At 39.8% G+C, this 27,234-nt stretch overlaps 1 protein-coding gene across 1 annotated transcript; it reads left to right on the top strand.

The window, feature by feature from the left end:
* LOC308136322 (ras-specific guanine nucleotide-releasing factor 1) lies at positions 1-22,381 on the top strand (the record flags this gene model as incomplete). Its single annotated transcript, XM_080504633.1, has 27 exons — positions 1-276; positions 5,136-5,242; positions 5,594-5,741; positions 8,332-8,424; positions 8,503-8,756; positions 9,619-9,698; positions 9,816-10,009; positions 10,804-10,913; positions 11,098-11,216; positions 12,306-12,466; positions 12,905-12,968; positions 13,294-13,436; positions 13,563-13,645; positions 13,742-13,990; positions 15,472-15,842; positions 15,946-16,065; positions 19,078-19,248; positions 19,776-19,882; positions 20,236-20,348; positions 20,439-20,503; positions 20,704-20,803; positions 20,891-20,975; positions 21,080-21,277; positions 21,376-21,455; positions 21,560-21,677; positions 21,769-21,837; positions 22,289-22,381. 27 exons carry the CDS (start codon positions 1-3, stop codon positions 22,379-22,381), a joined length of 3,771 nt encoding a protein of 1,256 aa, XP_080360759.1.
* Positions 22,382-27,234: the final 4,853 nt, after the last annotated feature.

Consider the following 27,234-nt stretch of genomic DNA (forward strand, 5'->3'; position numbering starts at 1 on the left):
ATGCAGAAGGGAATACGACTTAATGACGGTCATGTCACCTACCTGGGGCTTTTGGCAAAGAAGGATGGTACAAGACGAGGGTGCTTGAGCAAGAAGAGCTCAGACAACACGAAATGGCACACAAAGTGGTTTGCTTTGTTACAGAATATGCTTTTTTATTTTGAGAATGAGTCCAGCTCTCGACCCTCGGGATTATACCTGTTGGAGGGATGCATATGCGACAGGGCGCCTTCCCCGAAACCTTCACTGTCAGCCAAGGAGTGTTTGGAAAAGCAGGTAGGGAGAGAGAGAGCCCGCGCGCGCGCGCGCACGCGCGCGCGCACACACACACACACACACACACACACACACACACACACACACACACACACACACACGCACACACGCGCGCGCCCGTGCACACGCGCATGCACAAGCTCCACTGCTTCTCTGCTTTATTGTTTTTCTCACTTCCTAATAATACGCATAGGAGGTGCGGCACTTCGTGTCGCTTGAAATGTGCCCAGAAGCTGCAAAATGCCTCACAAGTCTATTTTATCCCCCCCCCCCTCCCCCCCGCAAAAAAAAGAAAAAAAAAACGTCTCTTACGCACATATTATTCTTACATCTCCTCGTTCAATGACCTCAAATGTAGTGCAGCATAATGGCATAAGGTTTCCAGATTGCTGTATTGCACGTTATGTAATCCATGCATAGCATTAATGATGAGTTAACAATGTTAAACACTTAATGATATAACAGCAATCCCGATAATAGGCAATGCAGTGTTTTGTTGTTTGCACCAAACCTGTGCATGATCGTTTTATGTTTGTTTGGGGGGTTTTTTTCTTTCTTTTTTTAAACTGGCAGGATGTTGCTGAACGATACATGCAGTGCAGATAGATATCAGAGACTTATGGAAGTGATTTGTGTCGTGGTTGCTCCAATTTTTTGGGGGTTTGATTTTCGGTCATTATGTTTTTGACGTTCTAGGGCAGAGAGTGTCATAGCCTGCCTGATGCTCCTTCCAATAAAACGGAAGAGATTGTGTGTGTGTGTGTGTGTGTGTGTGTGTGTGTGTGTGTGTGTGTGTGTGTGTGTGTGTGTGTGTGTGTGTGTGTGTGTGTGTGTGTGTGTGTGTGTGTGTGTGTGTGTGTGTGTGTGTAGTGGGTGGGTGGGTGGGGGGGTCTTGTGGCCCTATGAATGCCATCCTGTGGTGAAAGAACAAAATTACAGCTGGTGCTTGAGGAAACAGCAGGGTGCCACTGAGCAGTTAGGTCTGATCCAGATGACCTGAATGAAATGATTTAGTCTGGATGCTTTGTTGGAAATTAGATTTGCATTATAGCCCACATGGTTAACTATTACCAGTAGTCTGCATGTTATCACGTTTGTACCACGTTTGTAACTCTGTTTCCCTGCTGAAGGTTTTAAATGCATACATTTTAATCAAAGATTGGTGTGTGAAACATTTACCTAATGTTGCCTGGTATGTACTGAACACTTTGGAGCATAAAAGTTACCAAGCTTGTTCACACTGTTGTTGCTAATGTATAGTCAGAGGAACATAATGCCACCGGCTCTCCTCTGCTCTCTCCAGGCTCTGTGCCTGACTCTGTAGGTAGGGCTGCAGTCCACAGTGAGTCCAAGCTCTTCCTGTGAACAGCTGCCCTTGTGCTGACAAAGCAGAATGCAATGCACAGGCTAATGTTGTGCTTTCACGGTTGCTATAAGACACCCCATTCCACCCACCTCAAAAAAGAAACACATTTTTGTAGACATAATGTAAACATTACTGTTGCCTTCTGTTACCTTAGCTTGGTGACATTTTCAATGCGTTAACAGGAATGCGGGCATGATGAGAAGAACTGATCATCAACCCTGCTTTCTTGCGATAAAGACAAACACAAAGAAAATATTCACCGTGCTCTGTTCTCTGAATTCTGTTGCCAAAAAGTGTGTGACTGGCAGCAGAAGCGGCTCAGCTGAATTGTCACTTCACAATATAAACAGACATATATTTTAATAAGGGCCAATAAATAACATCAACCTTTATTGATGTATGTTTTTTGTTTTGTTTTAACATTTAAGCAATCAACAACTATCCCCACATTATATCTGTCCTGAAATGCAGTTGGTGTGAAAACAATAATGCGTTTCAACCTGGGGTTTCTATGGCAACCCTTATTTGCATCCTAAAGAATGATGCAGTTGGAAGAGGCGGAGTAATGGAGAGAAAGGGAGCTGTGTGTCGCATCTCTTCTATTAATGTGAGCACTATTGGAGCTAAATTTGTTCCTCTGCCGTACCTTGGAGGGGTCAGAGTCCAATTATAGAAAATCGCTTGCTCACATTGGGTAACAGCAATGCTTCAACAAGCAACACGAAGAGCTCAGTGACAGCTCTGAAGGATGCCTTCAAACTATACTGTAATATGTACCACTGAAATACAACACTCTGGAGTGAAATACTGGCAGGTGTGACACTGAACTAGGAAATGAAAGAAGATGCAAGTAGAATGATTATTGTTAGATTAGTTCAACATGAACCTATTGAATATAAGAGTCATTGTTTGCTTCAGGAAAGTCCATTTTCAATAGTACTGTAACATAGATACTTATCACTTTGTATTTTGGTACAACAAATATTCAAACGACATCTCAGACATTGAGCTCCAGCAATAAAAGCAGTTCACATATGTGTAAGAGCAAATGTTTATATCCATTGTGAGAGAATCTATCAGTGCTATACACTTAATGCCTCCAATAACAATGATCTTTGAGGATCCGTGACTCAGCCATAAACATAAAGCAGAATGCAAATAGTGTGCTTAAACACGGCCTCGAAACCAGACGCTCACCGCACTCCTACAGGGATCATGAGGGAAAACTACAACAACATGCATGCCTCTCTGCCAGAAATAGATTTTCTTTGACGGTAGGATGAATACCTAATGAATGTGAAGATGGAGGAGCAGCCAGCCACAAATAATGATCTGTTGCAGGTTGATGTTGTTCAACAGGCATGTTGAACATCTGCAGGGCAAAGATATTTGTCTGGTCTCAGTCAACATGACCAAAAGTTGTTGCTTTCTTAGGAAAACTCATATTTTGGGATGTTTATGTATCAAAATGAGAAATGTTTATAACAAATAACAAGTGGCTGGCATTAAAAAAGGGAGGATAGGAAAACATTATACCAATGTGTTAAACTTCAGGTTCCACAGGGACAAATAATCCAAGAACCTGCAGTTTACCACAGTTACCCATCCATCTGCTATCACGCTTTATTATTGCAACTGAGATTCACAGGGTGAGGCAGCTGATGTGTGCTGATGGCAATGAGCAAAAGCAGGTTACACCCTGGACAGGTCACCAAATTTCACAAAGAACATTCAGTATTTTCAACATGCAGTTGTACTGGGCACTACATCACCATGATGCACTTTACACAGTTGAAAACAAAAAAGAAAAGAAAAGGGCACCTCAACCATCATAGTAATACACTAAACATTTAGAAAACAGGTGAAACATACACAATTATTACTTTATGTTGGGGGAAAAAAATATCAATTCTCTTCTCATTTTGGATTGTTTTGATTATATCGAAATATTAGATTGAGTGAAAAACCAAAGAAGTCATTACTAATGTCACACACTGATGCAATATGTTGATTTACAGTGACTGATAAAATCACATGTATTATTTGGCACACACAGGATCACACTTACATGTATACAGGACATGTGTCTGCCTCAAATTGCTCCACGGGCCTCATTGAGGAGCACATGCTGTGCAAATATAGTCGTAGAATTTTAGATATTAAGCAAGACAATGGTTGTTTAAACAGTTGCTGTTGATTTAAAATGTAGTCTGTGTCAGCTCAAATATTTATATTATACTATTTAATTTCTTCTTCTGAACATGCTCAAATTGAAATATAAAAATCAACAATGCACACCAATCAAATTTGTTTCACCGATCAAACAGTGAATAAGTAAATGCAGAAAAATATAGTCAGGCTGCATAGATATACAGATGTGCAGTGTATATAACCACTGAAGAGTAACAGAAACATACATACCAATAATAATCTTAGGTTGTTAGTTTGGTTTGAGAAAATATAATTGTGTGGATTTCAATGAGTATGTTGTTTTGGTTAGAAATTATTCAAGTTAAAAAAAAGAAAAACCCACAATCTCATCCTCAAAAAGACATTGGCATTGTTCATTCAACATCACTTTTTATCTCCACCTCGAGCTTTTTATAATCACTACCACGACCAGAAGTCACAATAAGTAGGACATTTTTTGATCCTGTAAAAATCAACCAAAACTCAGTCTGCAATACTTTAAAGAAAATGTAAAATTTGAATGCTATCCAAGACATCATAATGATTTCTTTTGAAAGGCAAGGGATTATCTAAGATTGCCCATACTATAACCATCAAATGAGGAATTTCACTCCATTTGATTGTAACTTTGTAACTTCTTAGTTTTATGCTAACTGCTGTTATTATTCCATTAAAAAAAAACTTTCAAAAATATGAACTCTTTGTGCTACTTTTTTCCATGAGTAAATCAAAGAGTTGAATCTCTATACAAATGGAGTTTATTTGCAAATACATTCTGTATCAGTTCCACCAGTCCCCATCAGTTCAGTGAGAAAGGAAGAATGTGAATCTTAAGATTGCCTAACACTAGAATAAAAAAAAAAACAGCTGTGAACAACTGTTCACATTGACTGGAGTTGCTAGGAAACAGGTATCGCACAGTTATGTAATTGGCCGCGGCTCCAGCCTCCATTTCTTATAGCATTTCCTCCTGGGAACCAGAGACATCCCAGGATCAGAGCTGGGGGAGGCTTCCCTCACTGTGCTCCATCAACTGCACTGGTGGGCGACCAAGATGTGGCTTCCCCAGGCTCTGTGTGGTTTTAAATCACCCGCTTGATGTCTGCAGCAGCAAGGCAGTGGAACAGCACAAAAGCAAAGGCAGTGGAGAAGTCTCAGTTAAGCCTCTATATAAGAGATTTATCTTGAAGGTATCCAGTAATGAATGCTTCTTTCTCTGCAGAACGTATAACATGTTGGGTTAATGATAGTCCTGTTGTCTCTAACTGAATCCCCCCACCCTGTCTCTCCCTGTGTGTTTCAGTACTATTTCACAGTCAGCTTCACCCATGAAAACCAAAAGGCACTTGAGCTACGCACAGAAGATGTAAAAGACTGCGATGAATGGGTGGCTGCAATATCACATGCCAGGTAAAAAGCACGTCAGTGAAATGTACAGACGTGGCAATTAGAAGCTGAATTAGTCGCTGGAGGGTAAGTAAGCTTTGACTGATGTGCACAGTGGATATTGCCATGGTTTCATAAAGTGGGGCTAAAAAATGAGAAGGAAAGGAAACTGCTTTGTTCACATGAAAAATCCTGACTGCTTTGATGTGAAACAAAACTGCATGCATGAGATAAAAATGAATTGTGAAAGCATTACAAAATTGTGTGTGTGTGTGTGTGTGTGTGTGTGCGTGCGTGCGTGCGTGCGTGCGTGCGTGTGTGTGTGTGTGTGTGTGCGCGCGTGTGCGTGTGCGTGTGCGTGTGCATGTCTTACAGTTACAGAAACTTGGCTACCGAGCACGAGGCTCTCATGCAGAAGTATCTTCATCTGCTTCAGATTGTGGAGACGGAGAAAACAGTTGCTAAGCAACTTCGACAACAGATAGAAGATGGGGAAATAGAGATTGAAAGGCTTAAGTCAGAGGTAATTTTCACTGTGATTTCTTTACTCTCAAGAGGAAGGGTGTAAACAAATGCAGACTTCGTGCGATGTGCAAATCCAGTCCATTGTAAAACAATACGATTCAAAACGGATGTCACGCTTTTAGCTGAACTTACGGTTTACAGGTGTGTCAAGGTGTTCAAACTTTATTCATCTTGTAGATACTGCTTTATCCAACTCAAGGTGCTGGAGTCCTCGCTGACTGTGGGTGAAGACAGGGTACACTCTGGACAGAAGAGCAGTTCATTACAAACAAACACACAGACACACACATTTACACCGACAAGCAATTTCGAGTCACAAGTTAACCAGAGTACTCAACTCATGCTATGCACAGGAGAACATGCAAACCCTGTATATAAATGACCCGAGAGTTGATCTCCTTAACAATCCAGGGAAATTATGTTCCTTATGAATTTGGATTTTACTCACCGTCATTAATGTCAGGCTACTTTCCCTCAGTGTATAACTATCAAATCAAATATATATGTAGAGAGGACATTCGAAGACATTGGCAAATAAACAAAGTGCTGTTCAGATGCAAAAGAAAATTATTCAAATTGAGCCACTGAATGAAAATTGGATAGAATGAAGTAAAAGCAAATGGATAGAAGTGTATCTTAAGATAAGGGTAGGGGGACAGCCTCATATGCCCAAGACAGTCCAGTGCAAAGCTGGAAAACTGAGCTGGAAAAGCACATTGAACCACATGTATTTTTCCCTGGAAATTACTCCCAAAAAAATGTGGGGTTGTTACAGGTGATACGGAACAGATGGAGCGAACCCAAGAGCTTAAAAAACAAAGAATGTCCCAAAGAAGGTGATGTGATCTGGCTTGTTTTCCAGTTAAACGAGGGCAGCATTTTGGACAAATAAAGAACACCTGTCGCATATCAGTGAGGAGGCTATTGAAATAGTTCAGCCTAGATTACATAGAAGCACGTATGGCTCTCAGTAAGTCATCAAAAATTTAAAAGGAATTCATATTTAATCTGTTAAATATTTCTCTATTTTACAATCACCGTCGCTGAACACATTAAGCTTTGTGATGTTAAGTTTAACTTGCTAAGAGCTTAAGTCAATAGGATGGGCACAACAGGCAGTACCTGTGCATAAGCACTTTAAATGAGCTTTATTCTATACAATCTTCGTTCCACTGAAAGATATGGGAGTCCAGAGCTAATAATGCCCAATATTGGGTAAAAGACAGTCTTCAACCGAGTTAAACACACAACAACACTCAATCATTCACTCAACCACATCGAAAGGCAATTTAGAGTCAGTAATTATTGAATCTTGTTTTTAGACTGTGGGAAGATGCTATAACGCCCCATAAAAATCCTGTGCATGACTACGGATCATGCATGGAATCCCTTGCATCAAAAAGGTGCATTGTGAACCATAGATATATATATTCACTCCTCTCTTATGATATAGAATATTTTTGGAAATAGTTGGCATATAGACCATAGTGTGAAATATCCCCACTATCTCCTCCAGAAAATCACAGGTTGTTTGAAAAGCTGCAAAAGCACAAATAACATCATACAACCGTGCACATATTTTTGTAAGATCAGATACAGACTGTTATTGAGTACATGAGACTATCTGCTTTGGCTATTTTAGATACACGTCTTGTTTGGATATCCCTTCATTCTACTGCCTGCTATTAAAATATCCAGGAATCTGTCATCTGTGACTGGACAACAGTCGCTGAGGATTACACAATTTTCCATGTATAGGCAAATGTGTGGCAGCCGCACACAGTATCAGTCAGACCTGCTGGAAATAGACTCGTTGGCACAATAACATTATATTACCACTGTTTCTTACGCAGCACTCTCATTCCTTTCCAAAATTTGGTAGCGTCCCATTCTCGCCTCAACCTGCCAACACGACAAATAACAGCTGAACCAATGGGAAAATGAGGGATTATGCTGATTATTGTTGTTTGTCTCTTATGTAGAAACTAGAGTGAATGGACAGAAATGGAAGTGCACAGAGAGAGAGTCGTGTTGAGGCCAGCCGCTCTCCACTTTGCATCTCTTCTCAGAAACAATGCTTCCTGTAGGGCCGTGTTCCCTGCTGTATTCTTCAGATCAAATAGTCCTTTACTTTAATGTGCAAATGTGATGCTTGAAATTAAATTATGTTGTGAATATGCATGAACACTGCTTTATATTGCATCTCTTCCATGGATTGCAATGACAATTAACTCCCTCCCTGTCACCAGAGTAAACGGAGACGCTTACTGAAGCTTCAAGCGGTTCAAGAAAACTCCAGTTTGGGTTTTTCTCCATAGCATATTTGTTTCCCGCCAACCTGCACGCAGGGCAGTTTGATTGCTTCAGTCGACAGATCAGTGATAATTACATTGAACGAAGATAAATATTGATGAATGTTATACTGAGTTACCAGCCAAGTGAACACAGTTCGTTCAGTCAGGCTGGTGTTTCAGTACTGACAGGTTTGTCCTGCCAACTCAGTCGCTTTGTTAACATGATGCCGCAGCAAGAGGGACGTGTGTAAGTGGGAATGATTTGGTCTTTCTCGTGGCTGCTTCCCCTGACAGATCTCCGGGCTGCTCAAAGACAATGAGAAGATCCACGCCAGCCCTGCAGCTGCCCCAACCGACGATGACTCTGAAATCAAGAAGATCAAAAAGGTAAAGTGTGCCTTCTAAACTTGTGTGTTCACTTCCAACTTACGTACAAATGTTGACATGTCGCACATTCCGCTGCAGGTCCAGAGTTTCCTGCGGGGCTGGATTTGCCGGAGGAAGTGGAAGACCATCATCCAGGATTACATTCGCTCGCCTCACGCAGAAAGCATGAGGAAGAGAAACCAGGTTGTGTTCAGCATGGTGGATTCAGAGGCAGAGTATGTCCAGCAGCTTCACATCCTGGTGAACAACTTCCTGAGGCCTTTGCGCATGGCCGCCAGCTCCAAAAAACCACCCATCACCCATGATGATGTTAGCAGCATATTCCTCAACAGGTCAGTCCACCTTGTACCACAAATCTGTGTTCTTGTTGTAAAACCTGTTGTTTGCTGCAATGTCTTCTTGGGATTGTTGGAGAAATCCTCCGAGGATTTTACCGTGATTCCCAGCATAAAATGGCCTTTAATTATTCTGACCGCTGCAATACTTGCTGTTACATCGGCAAAACAGATTAGAGGTTAATATCTACTACACCGAGCCTTCACAGTAAATACATTGATAAAATAAAAACTTAAACTGAAAAAAGTAGTGCACACACCATACCTTTCATGTTACATTTGTTTGTGTTTACTGTTCATGTGTTATGTAATTTCTTGGCATACAAATACACATTTGTGCTGAGGTGGCCTCATGTAGTTTTTGATTAATCTTTGACAAAACATTCTTTCAAGTTTGGATGCTTTCTTCCTATCCCATGTTGGGCACCTCGCTCTGGTTATATGTTGAGGTGCACTTGGTTAAAAAGTTGCACCCTGTGGTGTGTGATCATCTTGAAAAGGCAGCTGTCAGCGTTGGTTTGGATGCATGCATGTTTGTCTAAATTAGTGCAGATGACCATTTGAAAGTGCACTGAAATTAAATATTTATTCCTGTTTAGGTTTGTGTTTATCTACTGCAGGCTGGTAGTTAAATTAAACAGAAGTTTTGCTGTCCTCGTGAATATACTATTACAACTTACACGTCAAGAAACAACAGCTCAGATTGTTTGTGTGATTGATTGCCGGGTATCCGAGCTCTCCGGTGCATTCAGTTAAGTGCAGCCATTACACAACTACAGGAATAATTGCCTTCTCTTCTATTTGTGTTTTTTTTTTTTTTATGAAAATCTCAAAATCTTTCTTCTTCTTTTTTTTCTAGTGAAACTATCATGTTCCTGCATCAGATATTTTACCAGGGTCTAAAAGCCAGAATAGCAAGCTGGCCAACATTAGTACTGGGTAAGAATTGTCTTTTCCACTGTCATTGCTTTCTATTGTGCCCATTCTGAACTCTATCCAAAGTTAAGAGTGATTTAAGCCCTTGTTATTCTTGTGTTTGCGCGGGTCTCTCTGCAGCTGACCTCTTCGATATCTTACTGCCCATGCTGAACATCTACCAGGAGTTTGTGAGGAACCACCAGTACAGTTTGCAAATCCTGGCTCACTGCAAGCAGAACCGAGACTTTGACAAGCTACTGAAACAGTATGAGGCCAAGCCTGACTGTGAGGAGAGGACTTTGGAGACCTTCCTCACCTACCCAATGTTCCAGGTTAGTACATTCTTTCACTCATGGACACTAAAAATAAATGTAGACCCATTTGCCTGCTGCAGATGTGCAGCCTGGACACGGATTTGTTGTTAACTTGATCTTCTCACCATTTGAGCCAGGTTCTTCTCTCCATATATGAATGTTAAACCTGGGATGTATAATTCACCAACCGAACATTTGCTTTGGCTCTCAAGTTGTTTGGTACATTTTACATCCAATATCCTATACGATATGTTTCACATTTGCGTCTCTCTGAACTCAATTGTTGTACTTTATAAAAGTATCTGGGAATATAAAGTATTTGTTTTGGTGTTGTTGTTGTTGTTTTTTAATGTAATCTAATTTAACTTTAGTCAATGATATGTTTTAGAAACGTTTCCTGGCCACTGTGGTTCAGTAAGAGCTTGGATTCAGTGATCTGTATTGGAGCATCTGTGATTAACAACAGGAACAGCAGGCATTTGTTTTCTTTTGTTCAGAACACCCTTGATCTGTTTTTCATGTCTCTAAAAAGTGGCTGTTTTCAGAGCTCGGGCTATAATAATGGATCTTTTTTTTTTGGCAAGGTATGCAGTTTCCCAACAGTCCACTCTGCTGGGGCCTTCTGCTGGCTGTGCTGTGTTGATAATAAATTTTGCTGATGAGTGTAGATTTTGCTCTCCGCTGATTTACTTCTCATTAGGCTGACACGTGTATGTTTTTGTGTTAGTATGTTTCTTTTGTTGTCCGTAGCTGCTTGTCGGATGTTCTACATGAGTGTGACTCAACCTGCGCTTTCTGGTCTGTCTCTCTAGATTCCTCGCTACATTCTGACTCTCCACGAGCTCCTGGCCCACACCCCCCATGAGCATATAGAGAGAAACAGCCTGGACTATGCCAAATCCAAGCTGGAGGAGCTTTCCAGGTAGAGAAATAGGCCTTCATATCAGTATCTCAAAGCATAGAAACGTTTAGGGGAGTTTTCATTTAACATGTAACCTGAAAGACAATAAATGAAGGAATTCTTCAAAGAACTTTTTTTTTTTTAATTGTTTTAGTTTATCTGTGCAAAAGCCAGGTGAGAGTGATGAAATGCCCTTATGTTTCAGAATAATGCACGATGAAGTCAGTGAGACCGAGAACATCAGAAAGAACTTGGCTATCGAGCGCATGATTGTTGAAGGATGTGAGATCCTACTTGACACCAGCCAGACATTCGTAAGACAAGGTAACCCTCACTCCAAGGCACCTGTGAAACTTCCTGATCTCACAGCATCAAGGCCGGAGGAGATGGTTTAACCCACTCGTTCTCAACCTCTGTATCGTCTGAGCCCATCCAAATGTCTCAACAAAATCATCCCATGGCACAAAATATTGAAAATAAATAAAATAGGAAAGAAAAAAAATCAAACTAACTCACATATGATTGAATATCAGTGACGAGAGAGAGGAGAGAATCAGACCTGGAGAACATTTACCGCAAGAGCAACAATTACACAAAAAATTACTTAAAAAAGAAAGTGAAAAATAATACCGAACACATTATGGAAATAACACATTATGGACTGATATGAACATTAAAAAAATATATCTCAACTATATTATTCTGCAGCCGGAGATGTTTGCAGGAAGGTGCAGAGAGGACAGAGAGCATACACTGCACGAGAAACACAGAGAAATTATGAATTATTGATTTAAATTTAAAAAAGAGAAATTACATACTTGTCCTTGTTGTGCCCTGTCTTTGATAAAGCCATCATATTCACAAACACTGGAAAACATGTTACAAAAAGAGATATTCAATCTAACGTGGCTCTGAAATGAAGACACAGATGGGGATTCACAAAAACATTGCTTCAGTATTGCTTCATGTTTAAATGGCAACAAAAAAAATGCATTTTCCTCCTCTCTCTCTCTCTCTCTCTCTCTCTCCCTCTCTCTCTCCTCTCTCTCTGGGGAACAAAATCTGCCCATCATGAGAGCCTTTAATTTCCAAGTGTAATTAGACTGTTCTGAGGCATACTGGTGATGAATCTGGGACTGTAAATGTCAAATGTCCCCTCCAAGCCGTGATGGATGAGTGCAGGGAAAACAGAAATAGTAGGTTGTTTAATGCTTTGTATCTCATGTGACTGATCATGTATTTATGCATAGAGGAAGAATGGGAAACAAGTGACTTGATGTCTTTAGTATCAACATTTATTCCTTGCACCTCCTTGCCTTTTTTTTTCCCATTTATATATGTATCTTGTCTCTCTCTCTTTGCCTCCCTCCCTCTTCATTCTATTTGCACATACTCTTTTATTCTTTCTTGCAGGGTCTCTAATCCAGGTGCCGATGAGCGAGAAGGGCAAGATCACCCGTGGGCGACTGGGCTCTCTGTCTCTAAAGAAGGAGGGGGAGAGGCAGTGCTTTCTCTTCTCCAAGCATTTAATCATCTGCACCAGGGGTTCTGGGGGGAAGCTTCATCTCACCAAGGTGGGCCTGAGCTGCTGAGCAGGCAGAGGAGCTGCTCCTCTTTTCTAGCATCTCACAGAACCCTGAACATCACAACTAATTTTAACGCATTAACAAGCAGAGAATTCCAGGGTTAAAGATGGCCAATGGCTTTTACAGTGACTTTGACACCTGCTGACGAGGCCACTGACACTTTGTACCCAACTACTGTTTAAACTTTTTCACCATTACGTCCAATAATAAATATACAAACTGGTCTTAGAAACAGTCATGGAATAGTACAATACACTTTTCTCAAAAAACTACCGACACTCATTCAGTGATACAGTGGTAAGGAGTCAACAATTGAACTGTGAACTTTGTGGGGTTTCGCAATAGTGAGTCGTGCAATGCTGCATTATGTGGAGTCACATGACGCTATTATAAATAAACAGCACATGTATTGTATGCTGTTTGCAGAATGGCGTGGTCTCACTTATAGACTGCACTCTTATGGAGGACCCTGAGGGGACAGATGATGAATGTGAGTGTTTAAGTTATGTCCCAGCTAACAGAGGTATGCATGATTTGTACCACGTACGAGGATTTCTATAATGTACAATTAGTACAGTCTGCAAAAATTTATAAATTTTGAATGATTAATATTGAAAATTATTTTTCTAAAAGCATGCTGCAAAGCATACAGTGTGTGGTACCATAACATTAAATGACCAACTAGTGCTGGTGTGTTTAATGATGATGGTCAAGTTGTTTTATTTGATAAATTATAGCCTTTGAAATCATAATTTTTCTGTTTGTAACTGTGTATTCGGTTACACTGACCTCTTGTTTTCACTTGGACCTTGAAGCTAAATCAGACAAGAGTGGCCAGGACATGGAGCACCTGGACTTCAAGATTGTTGTGGAGCCAAAGGACAGTCAGTCATTCACAGTCATCCTGGTGGCCTCCTCCAGGCAGGAGAAGTCTGCCTGGACCAGTGACATCAGCCAGGCACGTCAGCACGCATCAACATCTGCAGCCGTCCGACAAGAACCTTAACATGTCGACCGAAAGCATTGCAGATCACTAACATTTCTTCTGTCCTCTCTTTTTACTTCAACTGCTTATTCCCTGCAGTGCATTGACAACATCCGCTGCAATGGCTTGATGATGAACGCTTTTGAAGACAACTCCAAAGTCACAGTGCCACAGATGATCAAGTGAGCTATTCCTCTGTGCAGCTGCTGCTGTTTGTCAGCCGCTTTTTTTTTTTCTCCTGATGTTTATCTGGTTTTGTTTTTGTTTTTGTTTTACAGGTCAGATTCAAGTCTGTACTGCGATGATGTGGATATCCGTTTCAGTAAGATGATGAACTCATGCAAAGTGCTGCAGATCCGCTACGCCAGTGTTGAGCGACTGCTGGAGAGACTGACTGATCTGCGTTTTCTCTCAATCGACTTCCTCAACACCTTCTTGCACTCGTATCGCGTTTTCACCACCGCTGATGTGGTGCTAGATAAACTCATCACCATCTACAAGAAGCCCATCAGTGCCATCCCTGCCCGGTGAGTCACATCATGGCCGGGCAGACGTGAATGTTGCAAAGTTGTTGACAGCAGATCTAGTGTACAAAAAAAATCTTATTGGAAGTGTCAGGAATCCCTCCAGGCATCGCCATCCTGCATAAAGAAAAAACTGATTTATTAAGATCAGTCTTGGGTTTTTCTCCATAGCATATTTGTTTCCCGCCAACCTGCATGCAGGGCAGTTTGATTGCTTCAGTCGACAGATCAGTGATAATTACATTGAACGAAGATAAATATTGATGAATGTTATACTGAGTTACCAGCCAAGTCTTTTCTCATCCCCTAGTTGATTGAGACATACTTAGGAAACGCCTGGATGTTGTTTAAACTATTATGTTGTCCTGCAAACAGAATTGTGAAAGTTAGTGAAAGATAGTGAATTGAATCTGGTTACCAGTCACTTGTATGGAAGGAGTGGATTTACTACCAAGTAACCTTCATGTAGTTATGGGCACAGTAGATACATACACATTTTCAAATAGTTATTGACTCATTTTGGCCTATCTCTTGCAACTTTATGAAAATATAGAAGAATAAATTGAAAGTGCAGTTGTTGTCTTGTGAGGATTAAAGCTCAAATGTGATTTTGAATCAGAAGATGGACACAGGGCAGTTGGAAATATAAGTCATTGTGCCCTGAATATTTGTTCAATGTGTCACATGTGACTGAATTAGCATCTAAATACTGTTTGTGATGCTAGAACATTTAAGTCCATTGCTCTTTGGAGCTTTGTTTGTGTATTTGGGGACTTTGTTTTGTTGGTTATTGTGAGCACAGAGAAGCTGTTGATGAAGTAATGCAGGAGGACACGATGATTCTGCATCGACATGTGTGTGTTGTATGTGTGTGTATGTGTATTGAAGCGTTAATTGGGTCCAGTCCCTCCTGTTTTTTTTCAGGAATGTCACAAGTGGGCTTTGCTGCTCTATGGCAACCGACCTCAGTTGCTGCAGGACCCCACCCTCCCCTTGTCTACAAAAGATCCATAGTGTGAAATATTGGCGAAGCATTGCACTGGCGCTGACTCGCCACACCGCATGCCTAAAAGCGAGGGCCCCACAGTGGGCTTCAGATCAGGGGGAGCTCTCCACGTCCACGCCCTGCAGGACGCTCTCCCGTGACACTTGTCATGTCACTGTGAGACACCTATACTTGGTTGCTTGTGTCAGCAGTGGCCATGCGCACTATCACTCGCTGTGCTATTTATGGGAACCCGTGAGGTCGCCAGGAGAGTGGCAGGGAGTGGAAAAGGTTTTCTGAAACTCCGCAGCCTGTATCCTGCTCTAAAATGTCAAGAAATGGCCAAAAAGAAACTGCTGGTTGCTAAGTTGACTTGGGTTGCATAAATTATTGAATAGGTGTTGTTTTCTTTCTAACTGTGGTCTTAAAATGTGGATCATAAAGTACATACAAAATGTCTATGTTGTAATTCGAATGCATTTATCTACTCCTGATGCAGGTCCTTGGAGTTATTCTTTGCCAGCAGTCAAAACAGTAAACTCCTTTATGGAGAACCTCCGAGCTCCCCCAGGGCCAGCAGGAAGTTCTCCTCCCCTCCTCCTCTCGCTATTGCCAAGAACTCATCCCCCAACCGCCGACGCAAGCTTTCCCTCAACATCCCCATCATCACTGGGGGCAAAGCTCTTGACCTGGCTGCCCTCAGCTGCTCCTCAAATGGCTATGCAAGCATGTACTCCTCCGTGTCCCCATTCAGCAAGACCACCCTGGACATCAACAAACTCTACGTGTCCAGCCCCATCGCCAGCAAAATCTCTGACGAGGGCGAGGACAAAAAAGACAAGGTGGAGGACACGTCAGTGTGCAAGCAAGGTCAGTCAGCTGGAGCCAATCTGAGCAAAGTTTTTCAACTTAATTTCAATGTAATGACCTGGGTTTTTTTCTCCCTCCCCCAATCATTTTGTTTTCAACACAGACCTCTCAGTTCGTGAGGAAAGTGACAACGATCAAAACCAGAGTGATGATGGAGATGCAGAGGCGTCTCCCACCAAGTCTCCAACTACACCAAAAAACATAAAATGCAAAAATTCTTCAGGTAAACTGTCCTGATTTAATACAGCTACTCAATGATACATCAAATGTCTGGTATTCAAGCTGAATCTGAACACCCCCCCCCCCCCAACCACAATAATTTTTTTAATCAAAGAAAGAGAGGAAATAATGGAACTTTGCTCTGCAGTTGATCATAATCTTATATTTATACGTGGCAAATGTTCCTTTATAGAAAAGAAAATATCAGGCCTCAGAGCATCAGTTGATCGATGATTTTGGACATGTGGGGAAAGCCGACGCCTGGCTTGAGTGGGTGTTAGGGAAACTTGTGTCATAGCAACTACATTGAGAGCGTGTTTTCCCTGCCGCCCCCAGTAATGAGGCGGTTTTTACTGGAGCCAAGATTATCCCTGTCTCCTAAATCTTCTGACAAAACTGACACAAGAGATTAAAAGCAAAGCCTGTGCTCGAATATGTAATTTAAGTATAATTGTGGAGACGTTTTGGATTCAGAGCTGTTCACGATCCATCTACGTTGCCCGGATTTAAACGTGGCAGAGTGCTGAGAATCTGTTGATTCCTCTGTTATGCTGATATTTGGTGGCTATATTTAGCTGCAACCATCTTGAATATCAAAGCCTCTTGTAGAAGAAGGTCTCGGGGAAAACCGTTGTGTTGTCCTGCAGTGCTCCCTAGTGGAGACTTGTGCAAGGAGAATATGCATCTCTGCAGTCTAAAAAAAACCCAAAATATTTTTTCAATGATTTTTACTTCAAATTTTAATAAATTATTTTGCTTTATCTGCTCTGAGATGAAGTTTTGCTGAAACAACAATCACACAATTTCTTTATTCCAAAGTGGACCTGGTAAATTGCCCTTACCCTGTAATGCCTGACCCCAGAAATAATGGTCAGAAAATTCTGATTTTTTGAATCTGGAACCTATATTAGGCCCTTACACATAATCTGAAAAAAAAAATTTTAAAAATTATTTGCAAATATGTTTTTCATTTTGTATCGTAAATGATACATTGGGCATTACATGCAGTTCTGGCAATACAACAAAAACGTCAGCCTCTTTAGGCCTCTTTCTTTTTCTTTTATTATGAACAGTGGTAGGCATGAAAACATCAGTTAAGGCTATTTAACTAGAACATTAGCCTATTATTTTTTCAAAATGCTACCTTTTCCCGTAACTTTTTCTTGTATTATGAATCATGAAACTGCTATCATGAAAATAGCAGTTCAAGCAATACAACAAGAACATCTGCCTCTTAATTTTTTAATACTGTGACTGTTTCCCAAGACATTTCTTTTATGATGCCATGTGGTAATCATAGAAACAGTTTCTATCCTTGTTCAGACAGAGATGGACGTTGCATTTTCCACAGCGCATATGGGAAAAGTGTCCTGTGCAGTTCTTGCACCTTTGAGCTTTTCCCAGGATGAGAAGTGGTTAACCATATCTCTCCTCACATCTGGAGGCACACTGGTGGATCGCCACCTCCTCTGTGGTGGTGGTGGGGATGTTGGTGACTGTGGTGGAGAGGACCACCAGGACCATGGTCCACCAACCCTGACTTTTGCTTTTACTGCACTTACCAGGGAAATGCTAACCCATGCCTGAAATCTTCTCAGGGGCAGGACATTTTTCTCTAGGCCTTCAGGTCTCTTTGGTACAGGGACCAAGTATTGGTGAGTGCCACTGTGGCACTATGCCACCAGATGTACAAGTACCATCTTCTGGTTTTGAAACTATATTTGTACAGGGCAGACTGCATATCCATAAGTTCTGCACCCCCCCCCCCCCCCCCCCACCCATGAATCTGTTGTGTGTTTCCACGATGGATGGTCTGGGAACCAAGACATATTATTTGATCTTCCCAGTGTTTCAAGTGGTCTTGTGGAGTGATGCCCACAAAAGAGGACACCAGGTTGACGGGTTTGTTGTCACACCACCTTACAACTATTACGTTGGGTTGGTTGACTCTGTAATCCATGGACCCTCTTGCCTGTTTCCTCAGGTCTTATTCATCCTTCATGCTGTACCCTTCTACCAGAACTGTTTTGTTGCCCGTGACCTTGTTAGACCCTCCTCTTCCAACCCATCATCAAGAGTTTTATCTTCCTCATTGCTGCTACTACTAGTACGAGAGTTCTCTCATTCAAAGCCTGCATTAGGGGCCCAATCTTTATCCCAAACCTTATCATCTTCTTACATCAACTCCTCTACATCACTTGAATTGCCATCAAGTAAGCATAGGACATCTTAAACGCTGTACCGTTTAGCCATATAAAGAAATATAGGTTTATCCATTTTTGAGTGCAATTATTTGTTGTAAATATCACATTTCAATCTGTATTATGTGTAATTGATTGATCAAAACATTTTTGTGACACAGAATGATCAATATAATGCATATTGCACCAAGAAATAAAAGATAATAACAATTGGGGGATTTACTACTAAATTCCATTTTTTACCTGTAGTATCAAATTTGAACACACATTTTATGCACGATTTTACTATATACTAAAATGCAAAAAAGTATGTAATTATAACTTGCTTCAACAGATTAAGTACTCATGTTAGAATATTATAAAAAATTTCATAGAAAATGTCACTGGAAAATCATAAAAATTCCAATTTTCTTGACCCTGATCCAGTGAGTTGGGGACCATCTGAAAGTGGCCATCTTGGATTGTCCACTGTGCTGTGTCTGAATTGTTGTAGTGATAAAGGTATCCACCAGGGGGTAGAAGACAAGTATCAGATTGGCTACAAGAGGGTTTTGAGTGAAGTTTCTACCATAGGGTGATGCAATAGGCCTCAGAAATGGTTGTATCAAATTTGATGCATTTGGCATTATAGGGTTAATTTGTAAGGTTTTTTTGTATTTAATAATAATGTGTGTGTCTGCTAACATTTTGGACCACCAGTTTAGAGATGGATTTTGGACCACCAGTTTAGAGATGAGGTCCCATATAGTCTATCTTCTGGAGGATGCTTTTGGCCGCAAATTATTAATTGTCACATTATATCTGTCCATTTTCAGAGTTTTCTCTCTTTTCGTACAACAATGGCATGGTGATGTCCTCATGCCGAGAGCTGGACAGCAACCGCAGTGCTCTGTCTGCTGCCTCTGCCTTCGCTATCGCCACAGCAGGAGCCAATGAGGGTACTCCCACCAAGGAAAAATATCGCCGGATGTCACTTGCCAGCACAGGTATTCACACCACTCCTCTATTCTGTCAGGACGGGCTGATCCAAAGTTTTTACAAGGTTTACCAAGAGTTCATCTGGTGGTTTCACACAAAAGTGATAGAAGTGTGCTTCGAGTACTGAGTGGAGATACACGTGATTCACTTGTTGCATTTATTTCATCATCTTGCTTTTGTTTGTTGTTTCTCTTTGAGAAGAGGATCCAAATACTTCTTCTGTCAACAATAATATTAAGTTGGAAAAAGTCCCTTTGGTGACAGTGGTTTCTTCAATATCTGTTTCTTCGGTGTAATTCAACATAATCCTGAAGGAACTTCAGTGTTGCAAAACAAAAACACTTTTTATTTTAGCATTACCACGTTGCAGAACTTGTTGTTGCACTGAGCAACTGTAGACCGTAGGCCTTGTCCTCCTATAAGACGGTGGGGGTTATGATTCAGCAGCCAAGATATCAAACTGCACTGACTCATCATGTCAATGGCTCCTATTAACTGTTCTTCTTTAATGTGCCTCCTTTGGTGTTTTTTGCAGGTTTTCCGACAGATCAAAGAAATGGTGATAAAGAGTTTGTGATCAGACGGGCAGCAACCAATAGAGTCCTCAATGTGCTGAGGCACTGGGTGTCCAAACACTCTCCGGTAAAATATAAATCATAATCCAACCTGAATGTGGCTTTCATATCCTTTGATTTGATGCTTTTGTGTTTCTATTTTATAATCTGTAAGCATGTTACTTATTTTTTTAATTGAGTATGTCTGTCATAAGTTAAACACACTATCTACAAAAAGTGTAAATGTGGGACAAATAAAAATAAATAAATAAAATAAATTACATTATATCTCTGCAGTATTCCCATTTCCATTACAATCCTCATTCACTACAACACTGAATAGCTGTCAAGCCTCTATAAAGTGGATATTAAAGATTGATTTCAGCCTTTCATATTTAAAATATGTTCAGACTACTGACAGATTTGTTTGTGCATCTCCAGGACTTTGAAAGCAACAATGAGCTAAAGACAAAAGTAATTGCTTTTCTGGAGGAGGTGATGCACGACCCTGAGCTGTTGACGCAGGAAAGAAAAGCAGCAGCTAATATCATCAGGTATTCTGTGATTCCAGGATTGAAACATGTAGAAGTGATTGTTTGGGCTGAGCCTTTTCCAGAGACTGACCTTCTCCTCTCACCTGTCAGGACATTAACTCAGGAAGATCATGGTGACAATCAGATCACACTGGAGGACGTGACACAACTGGTGGGTGAAGGTTTAATTGTTTGATTTGAAATGTTTATTTCAGACCGAGCGAGTGGTGCATATTTAATAGTTTGCCTAGTAAAGGACAGTAAATTGATTGGAACTGATGTGTAATGCAGGTTTTGTAACTTTCAATGACATCAAGTGGTGAAGCTGTGTATTGCCATTCTTCATTGATTCTATAGTTTTGTGTCTCCCAGGTAGGACAAGGGAGGGCTGAGACCTTCGAGAGCCACTCTGCGCTGGAAATTGCCGAGCAGCTCACACTTCTCGACCACCTGGTGTTCAAGGTCATCCCATACGAGTGAGCACCGCCACTCCTCATCAGACACGTGCGAAAAAGCGCTCAGACGATCGGCTCATTGTCCCCCTTCTTCTGCTCACTTCGTAGGGAATTCTTCGGTCAAGGCTGGATGAAGAACGACAAGAACGAAAAGACACCGTACATCATGAGAACAACAAAACACTTCAATGATGTATGTCACACTGAAAGAGTGCCAACGCAACTGAGGCCTGAGCTCCACTATCCAGTGTTACCTCAAATATAAACTACTTGTCATCTGTTTTTTTCTTCCATCAGGTAAGCAACCTGATTGCTACAGAGATCCTGCGCTGTGAGGACGTGGTCACTCGAGTATCAGTCATAGAGAAATGGGTGGCCGTAGCTGACATCTGTCGCTGTCTGCACAACTACAATGCTGTGCTGGAGATCACGTCCTCGCTGAACCGCAGCTCTGTTTTCCGCCTCAAGAAGACCTGGCTGAAAGTTTCAAAGCAGGTATCTCTCAATCTATTGTATATTGCAGTTACCGCATGGTGTTGCCATTAAAGGCTTATAAAACATGCTTTAATCCCTCCCCCCCTTTTTTGTCCTAGACAAAAGCATTGATTGACAAACTGCAGAAGCTGGTGTCATCAGAGGGGAGGTTTAAAAACCTGAGGGAGGCTCTGAAGAAGTGAGTTCACTCAAGGACATTGTTTCAAAGTGGATCAATTAAACACAAATACAATACAACTGCATAACAAGTGTTTTTTTTTCCCTTCTTCTTCTTCTATCCAGCTGTGATCCTCCCTGCGTGCCCTATCTGGGAATGTACCTCACTGACCTCGCTTTCATCGAGGAGGGAACGCCAAACTACACCGAAGACAACTTGGTCAACTTCTCCAAGATGAGGATGGTGAGATGTTGTTTGGTTGCTTTTTCAAACAAGAGTCCTACTTTTAAAAATCACATTTACAAGATAATTTCATGTTGCCTCTTTATTTTAGATTTCTCATATCATCCGAGAAATCCGGCAGTTTCAACAAACAGCATATAAGATTGATCTGCAACCAAAGGTAACTAATCCTGCGTATTCACAGGAAGTCTCTTTCTGTTTTGTCCGTCTGAAGTGATTCTGTCTTTTCCAACATGTGTATCTGTAAATCAAATTCAGTCCTGCCACAATGTTTTGTGTTGTGGATTTGGCAGTTGCATGGTGGCATTGGCACTACCCGGCCACCATACTAACCACCATTATTTTCATCATTTTTTATGTGTTAGAGTTGGCAGCTCTGCTTTATTTGGATTCTGAAATACAATCATTTGATGTATTTTTCCCAGTGTGCATTTAAAGTATATTTAACCTTTGTGAAATTGATATAAAGATTATTCCCCACTGTGATGAAAATACGTCAGCAAAAGAGGGAGTGCAGGGCTGCAGCAGTATGCACAGTATTTTCAAGAAAAAAAGATTTGTTTTAACTATGGTAAGCTGTTCTAAACTTGTCGTTTTTCTTCATTTTTCAGTCAGCCCAGTATCTACTGGACATGAGCTCTGTTCTGGATGAAGAAAGCATGTACGAAGCCTCACTCAGAATTGAGCCGAAAGTGTCCAACTGATGGGGAAGGTGGTCCTCCACGTTAATTTCTCTGTTAATATTACACACATCAGTTAGCACACAGATCTTCATTTGCATAGTTGTACATGTTTTAAGATATTTGCTCTTCTGTACAGTAGATGTTTAAAGTTGTTTGACCACACAAAACATTTTAGTGTATATTTGTTGCCATTGCCTCGAGGACAACTGCTTCAACTATTTTTATTTATAATAATAATAATAATAATAATAATAATAATAATAATAATAATAATAATAATAATAATAATAATAATAATAATAATAGAGGTCACTTTAATTGCATGCAGATGTGTCTTTTTAGTGACCAATGACATTATTTTGACATCGTGTCATGTGTCAAATTTGCACTTTCTGAGCACTCGTGCTGCTGGCCGTTGTTCTCTTGGTAATTGAGTTGGGGTTTTTTTTCTGCAACCAATGTAGCATTGTAAAAATTAACTGCATTAAATCAGGTAAAAGAGCACAGAGAATATACCTGTATTTAAAGACAGGGAACAATGATCAGTGGACATGACAGCAAGGTATCCAAAGCAGAAGTGTCTCTGTGCTTCCCACAACCAAATCAAGAAGAATTTGTCTCTATTTCTGCTCACAACTCTGAAAACAAAGCTTTTTTTTTTTCACGCTGTATTTGCATCACTTTCACTGCTTTTACAGTGGCAGAGTCAGTGTCAGTGTAAACCAGCCCAAAGGGGGCTCCACAATGTGACAATAAGTGGAAAGCAAAAGTTCAAAATGTGTGTGCCACTACTACAACCATGCTAGCAGCCCCGTAGTGTTATATAGGCTTTGAAGCTAATATCAGCATGTTCCAGTCATTCATTGTGGTTTTCAATGCCTGCTTTATCCAACAGAGGCCAAACGTGGACACACAGAAAGAAAGAAAAAAAAAAAATCACACAAAATCACATTTATTTGTTTTTCGAGACTGTGGAATGAAACCGGACTGCCAGGAGAAAACCAACGCAGGTCAAGAGAAAACATGCAAACTTCACACAGGAAGGCACAGAATCAAATGGAGGTCAGATCACTGGCCTTTCAGTGCGACACCAATGTGTGATCTCTCACAGAAAATAATTGTTCTGCTGATGATGAACATGCTGATCATTAGTCACTCCATCCTTATCTCAGTTTTTTGTTAGCATGCTCACATCTGCACTAACTGTACAACTAATTTTTCCAGAGATGCCGATAATTTCCAAGCCTCCGTTTTGTTTTGTTTTTGTTTAAAAAAAAAAAAACATTTTAAATGAGCTGAACAAAAAGTGAAAGGTTGAGAAATTACTGAAGTTACTATTATCCTATGAGCTGAACAAAAAGTGAAAGGTTAAGAAATTACTGAAGTTACTATTATCCTAAAAAATACAAAAAACAAAAACAAATAAAAGTATTAGATTATTATATAAAATTATTTCTACATTCAAATAATTTTATGCATTATGGAATATAACTCTGATCATTATGGTTTCCAGTTTAATATTAATCTTATCTTGTTATTCCAGCTGTTATTGATTTGTCAATATTAAAGGCAGTGCATATCTCACTGTTGGAAGTGAACTATGAGATTTGTATTTTCCGGCTGTAGATGCACCTGTTCATGTTTAAATTGACCAAAAATTGGACTAAAATTGAGAGTTGAGATGCGAGCCACTTTATGCTGCTTCAGTAGGAGTTACAAAAAGTTTAACAGTGATGAAACAGGGTCATTGATGTGAGGATGTAGTACTGGATTTAACTTTTTTTTTTGGTTCCTCCTAAAAAAAAAAAAAAAGAATGAAAGAAAGAGAACAAGAAAAAGAAGCACCCTCAATAGCACGGTGAGTTTTCCTTCTCATGAAATGTTTATTCTGTTGTTAAACTCACACTATTGACAAAAGATCACACGCGATGGTAAGTGTTGTATCTTCAGGTCCAGGTTCTACTTCTGTAGAGTAAAAGGTTGTTGCTCTTCTGTAATTAAAAGACAATCTGTCCTTTTTTTTTTTGCTGTTCCAGTGATTGTGGAACGTGACTATATATATATATCACACTGTTATATGCATTGCTGTTTTAAAAAAGAAAAAGAAAAAAAAAGCTATGATAAAATGTATGTGAATGACCTCTGCCTGCAGCATTCAAACACTATTTTTGTAGTAGTATACGAGAGAGTGATGATCTGCTCTTTATATGAACATGAGAAAGTATTTTGTACTTTGTTGTTAATTCACTTCACTGAGATGTGCTGTACATTTTGTACATGCAACCTGGCATATTTCTCAACGTGGAACAGTGTAATCCTTTCAAAAACAAGTTGTATCTCAAACTTAACACTAAAATGCTCCAGCAGTGTGGTCTTGAAACCATGACTTTAGAGGTAGGAGACAACTTCAAAATGTTTTGCATTTATACTGTAATCCTGTCTATAACCATTTCTGTTAGCAGGAATATAGTAACGTAGTGCTTATTCTGTGAATATTTGTATGTATTTTTACTATGTATGTACAGTACACTTTTGAAGCTCATGTGGTAGGCATGCAACACCTTCACAGACAGAATAATACTATATACTTATACTGTATACACTTATACATGCACATACTCTTATAAGGTATATAAACAAATAAAAATTTTTGCTGTTAGCAATACCCAGTGGTATGAAAATTATCTTTCAACCCTCATGTTTCATGACAACAGCTTAAGAAATATTATTATAAGAGTTTTGTAAGAAAATAAAAAAGCAAAACCGAGAAAGCAAGAAAATGATGATGACAATAACAACAAATAAACGCAAATATGTTTCCCAGGTACCTCTTGCTAATAAATCCATTTTATCTCAGGGGCATTTTGTCTCAAGTGTTTTTGTAGATCATGTATCGGGTGACATCATGCTCAAGTATTATAGAATATGCTTTAAAGTAACATCATAAACTAAGGCCTCAAATACAAAATATATACAAAAAACATAATTACAGTCACATTCAGTGTTTTTTTGGGGGGGTTCAAGCTCACAAGCTAAACACACTTGTGACACACTTATAACTGCTGTGAATAAAGTGGAACAAACATGTTTCACCAATGTAGAAATTGAGATGATAGTGAATATATAACATTATAACAAAGTTTGATAATGTATCGGGAATAATACTTGACCTGTGAGATTGTAGTTCAGGTTCATGATCTGCTTGTTTCTCCAACTTTATTCGGCACAACTCTGATCGTGACAGTTTAGGACACACACATGGATTGAGCTGTTCTTGTTCAAAAGGTGTTAGCAATAGTGTGTTCAATTAACAAACTTGACACGTGCGGTAAAGGAAGGAGTAAAGTCACATGGCAGAGGCTCAGGAAGATACAAGACATGGGCAGAAGGGAGCTGTAAGGTTAAAGACCAGTTATATTTAATGTTTTACATCAGGAAGAATAGCAATCGATAAATAAATAAATGAATAAACACATACATACATACATTTCATGGCATTTTTTTGTTTGTTTGTTTTGCAGTTCATGTGCAGTGAGTTATTTCAAGTGACACTTTTGATCAATCAAAAATTAAATAGAATAAATAGAATAATGGATTTTTGATCAGTTAAGTTTGTGTAATTTAAATAAATAAATAAATAAATAAATAAATAAATAAATAAATAAATAAATAAATAAATAAATAAATAAATAAATAAATAAATAAATAAATAAATAAATAAATCTTAGATCTGATGGCGCTGTCTGTCTCGAGTCTTCCTTCCTGACATCATTAAAATGTAAACTCTTTCACCTGATCTACGGAATAAAAAGGCATCCTTCTCGGTCTCAATGCGACTCACTGGTCCGCAGTTCTGATCTGCTTCATCTTTCACTTTTCATCCACAAACTATTAAACTTTTAGTCACTGAACATGAGGGGCGTTTTATTCGTCTTGACTCGGGTAGGTTATCTACGCCATGAACCACGTCACATGCAGCACCTGCACAAGGTCATAAATTGGGATGAAACCTTAATATGAAATGTGTTCATGTGGTCAAACCTAATTAGAAATGCACTCAAGTACCGTGAGGAATATCTACTTGCACGGCAAGTTTATTAGACAAACAATCAACTATTTATAAAACAGTTTGAGAATTTATATTATAAATGTGACGGGGATTGTTTTAGGAACCTGTGGAGTCTTTAAATGTGGAGTGGAAACAGCGTCCTCTGCCGGTGCGCAGACGAAGTGCATCCAGAGAAGCACTGGAAGCGTTTTGCAAAGACTTTTACTGACAAAAGTGGAGACAAACGTTTGTGCTATTAGCTGCTTACCTGCATCTCACCAGGAGTCACTGTGGTTGTGCCTCCGATCAAATCAATAATTGCTGAGCAGGTCCAGAAATGAACCACCCTTTTGCCCATTTCTAAAAAAAAAAAAAAAAAGTATTATAATAATAACACATTGTGAATGTTTCTTGGTTGGATAAACGACTTGTCCTTGTATTATGCTCTTGTCACGTTTTGTTTAGGTTGTGGACTGACATTTATTTACATTATTCTGACTCCATAAAACTTGTAAATGATTGCAATGTTTCACACAAAAAAACCCCCACTGTCATATCAGGAAATACAGAGTAGATTAATTCTCACTTGTCTCACATGTATTATCTTGTCATATCCAGTACTATAGATCCCTGCGACAAGCTTGTCTGGTGATAAACGTGTCAGTGAATAAGGATTTATATGCAACTTTTCAGGAAAATCCCATCATTAAACTGCTGCTCATCCGGGAATCTACGCTTGGGCTATTACTTCTATGATGTGCTGGTACTATTACTACTACTACTACTACTACTACAACTACTACTACTAATAATAATAATAATAATA

The sequence above is a fragment of the Blennius ocellaris genome (genome assembly GCF_963422515.1).
Source record: "Blennius ocellaris genome assembly, chromosome: 11".
Lineage (NCBI taxonomy): Eukaryota > Metazoa > Chordata > Actinopteri > Blenniiformes > Blenniidae > Blennius > Blennius ocellaris.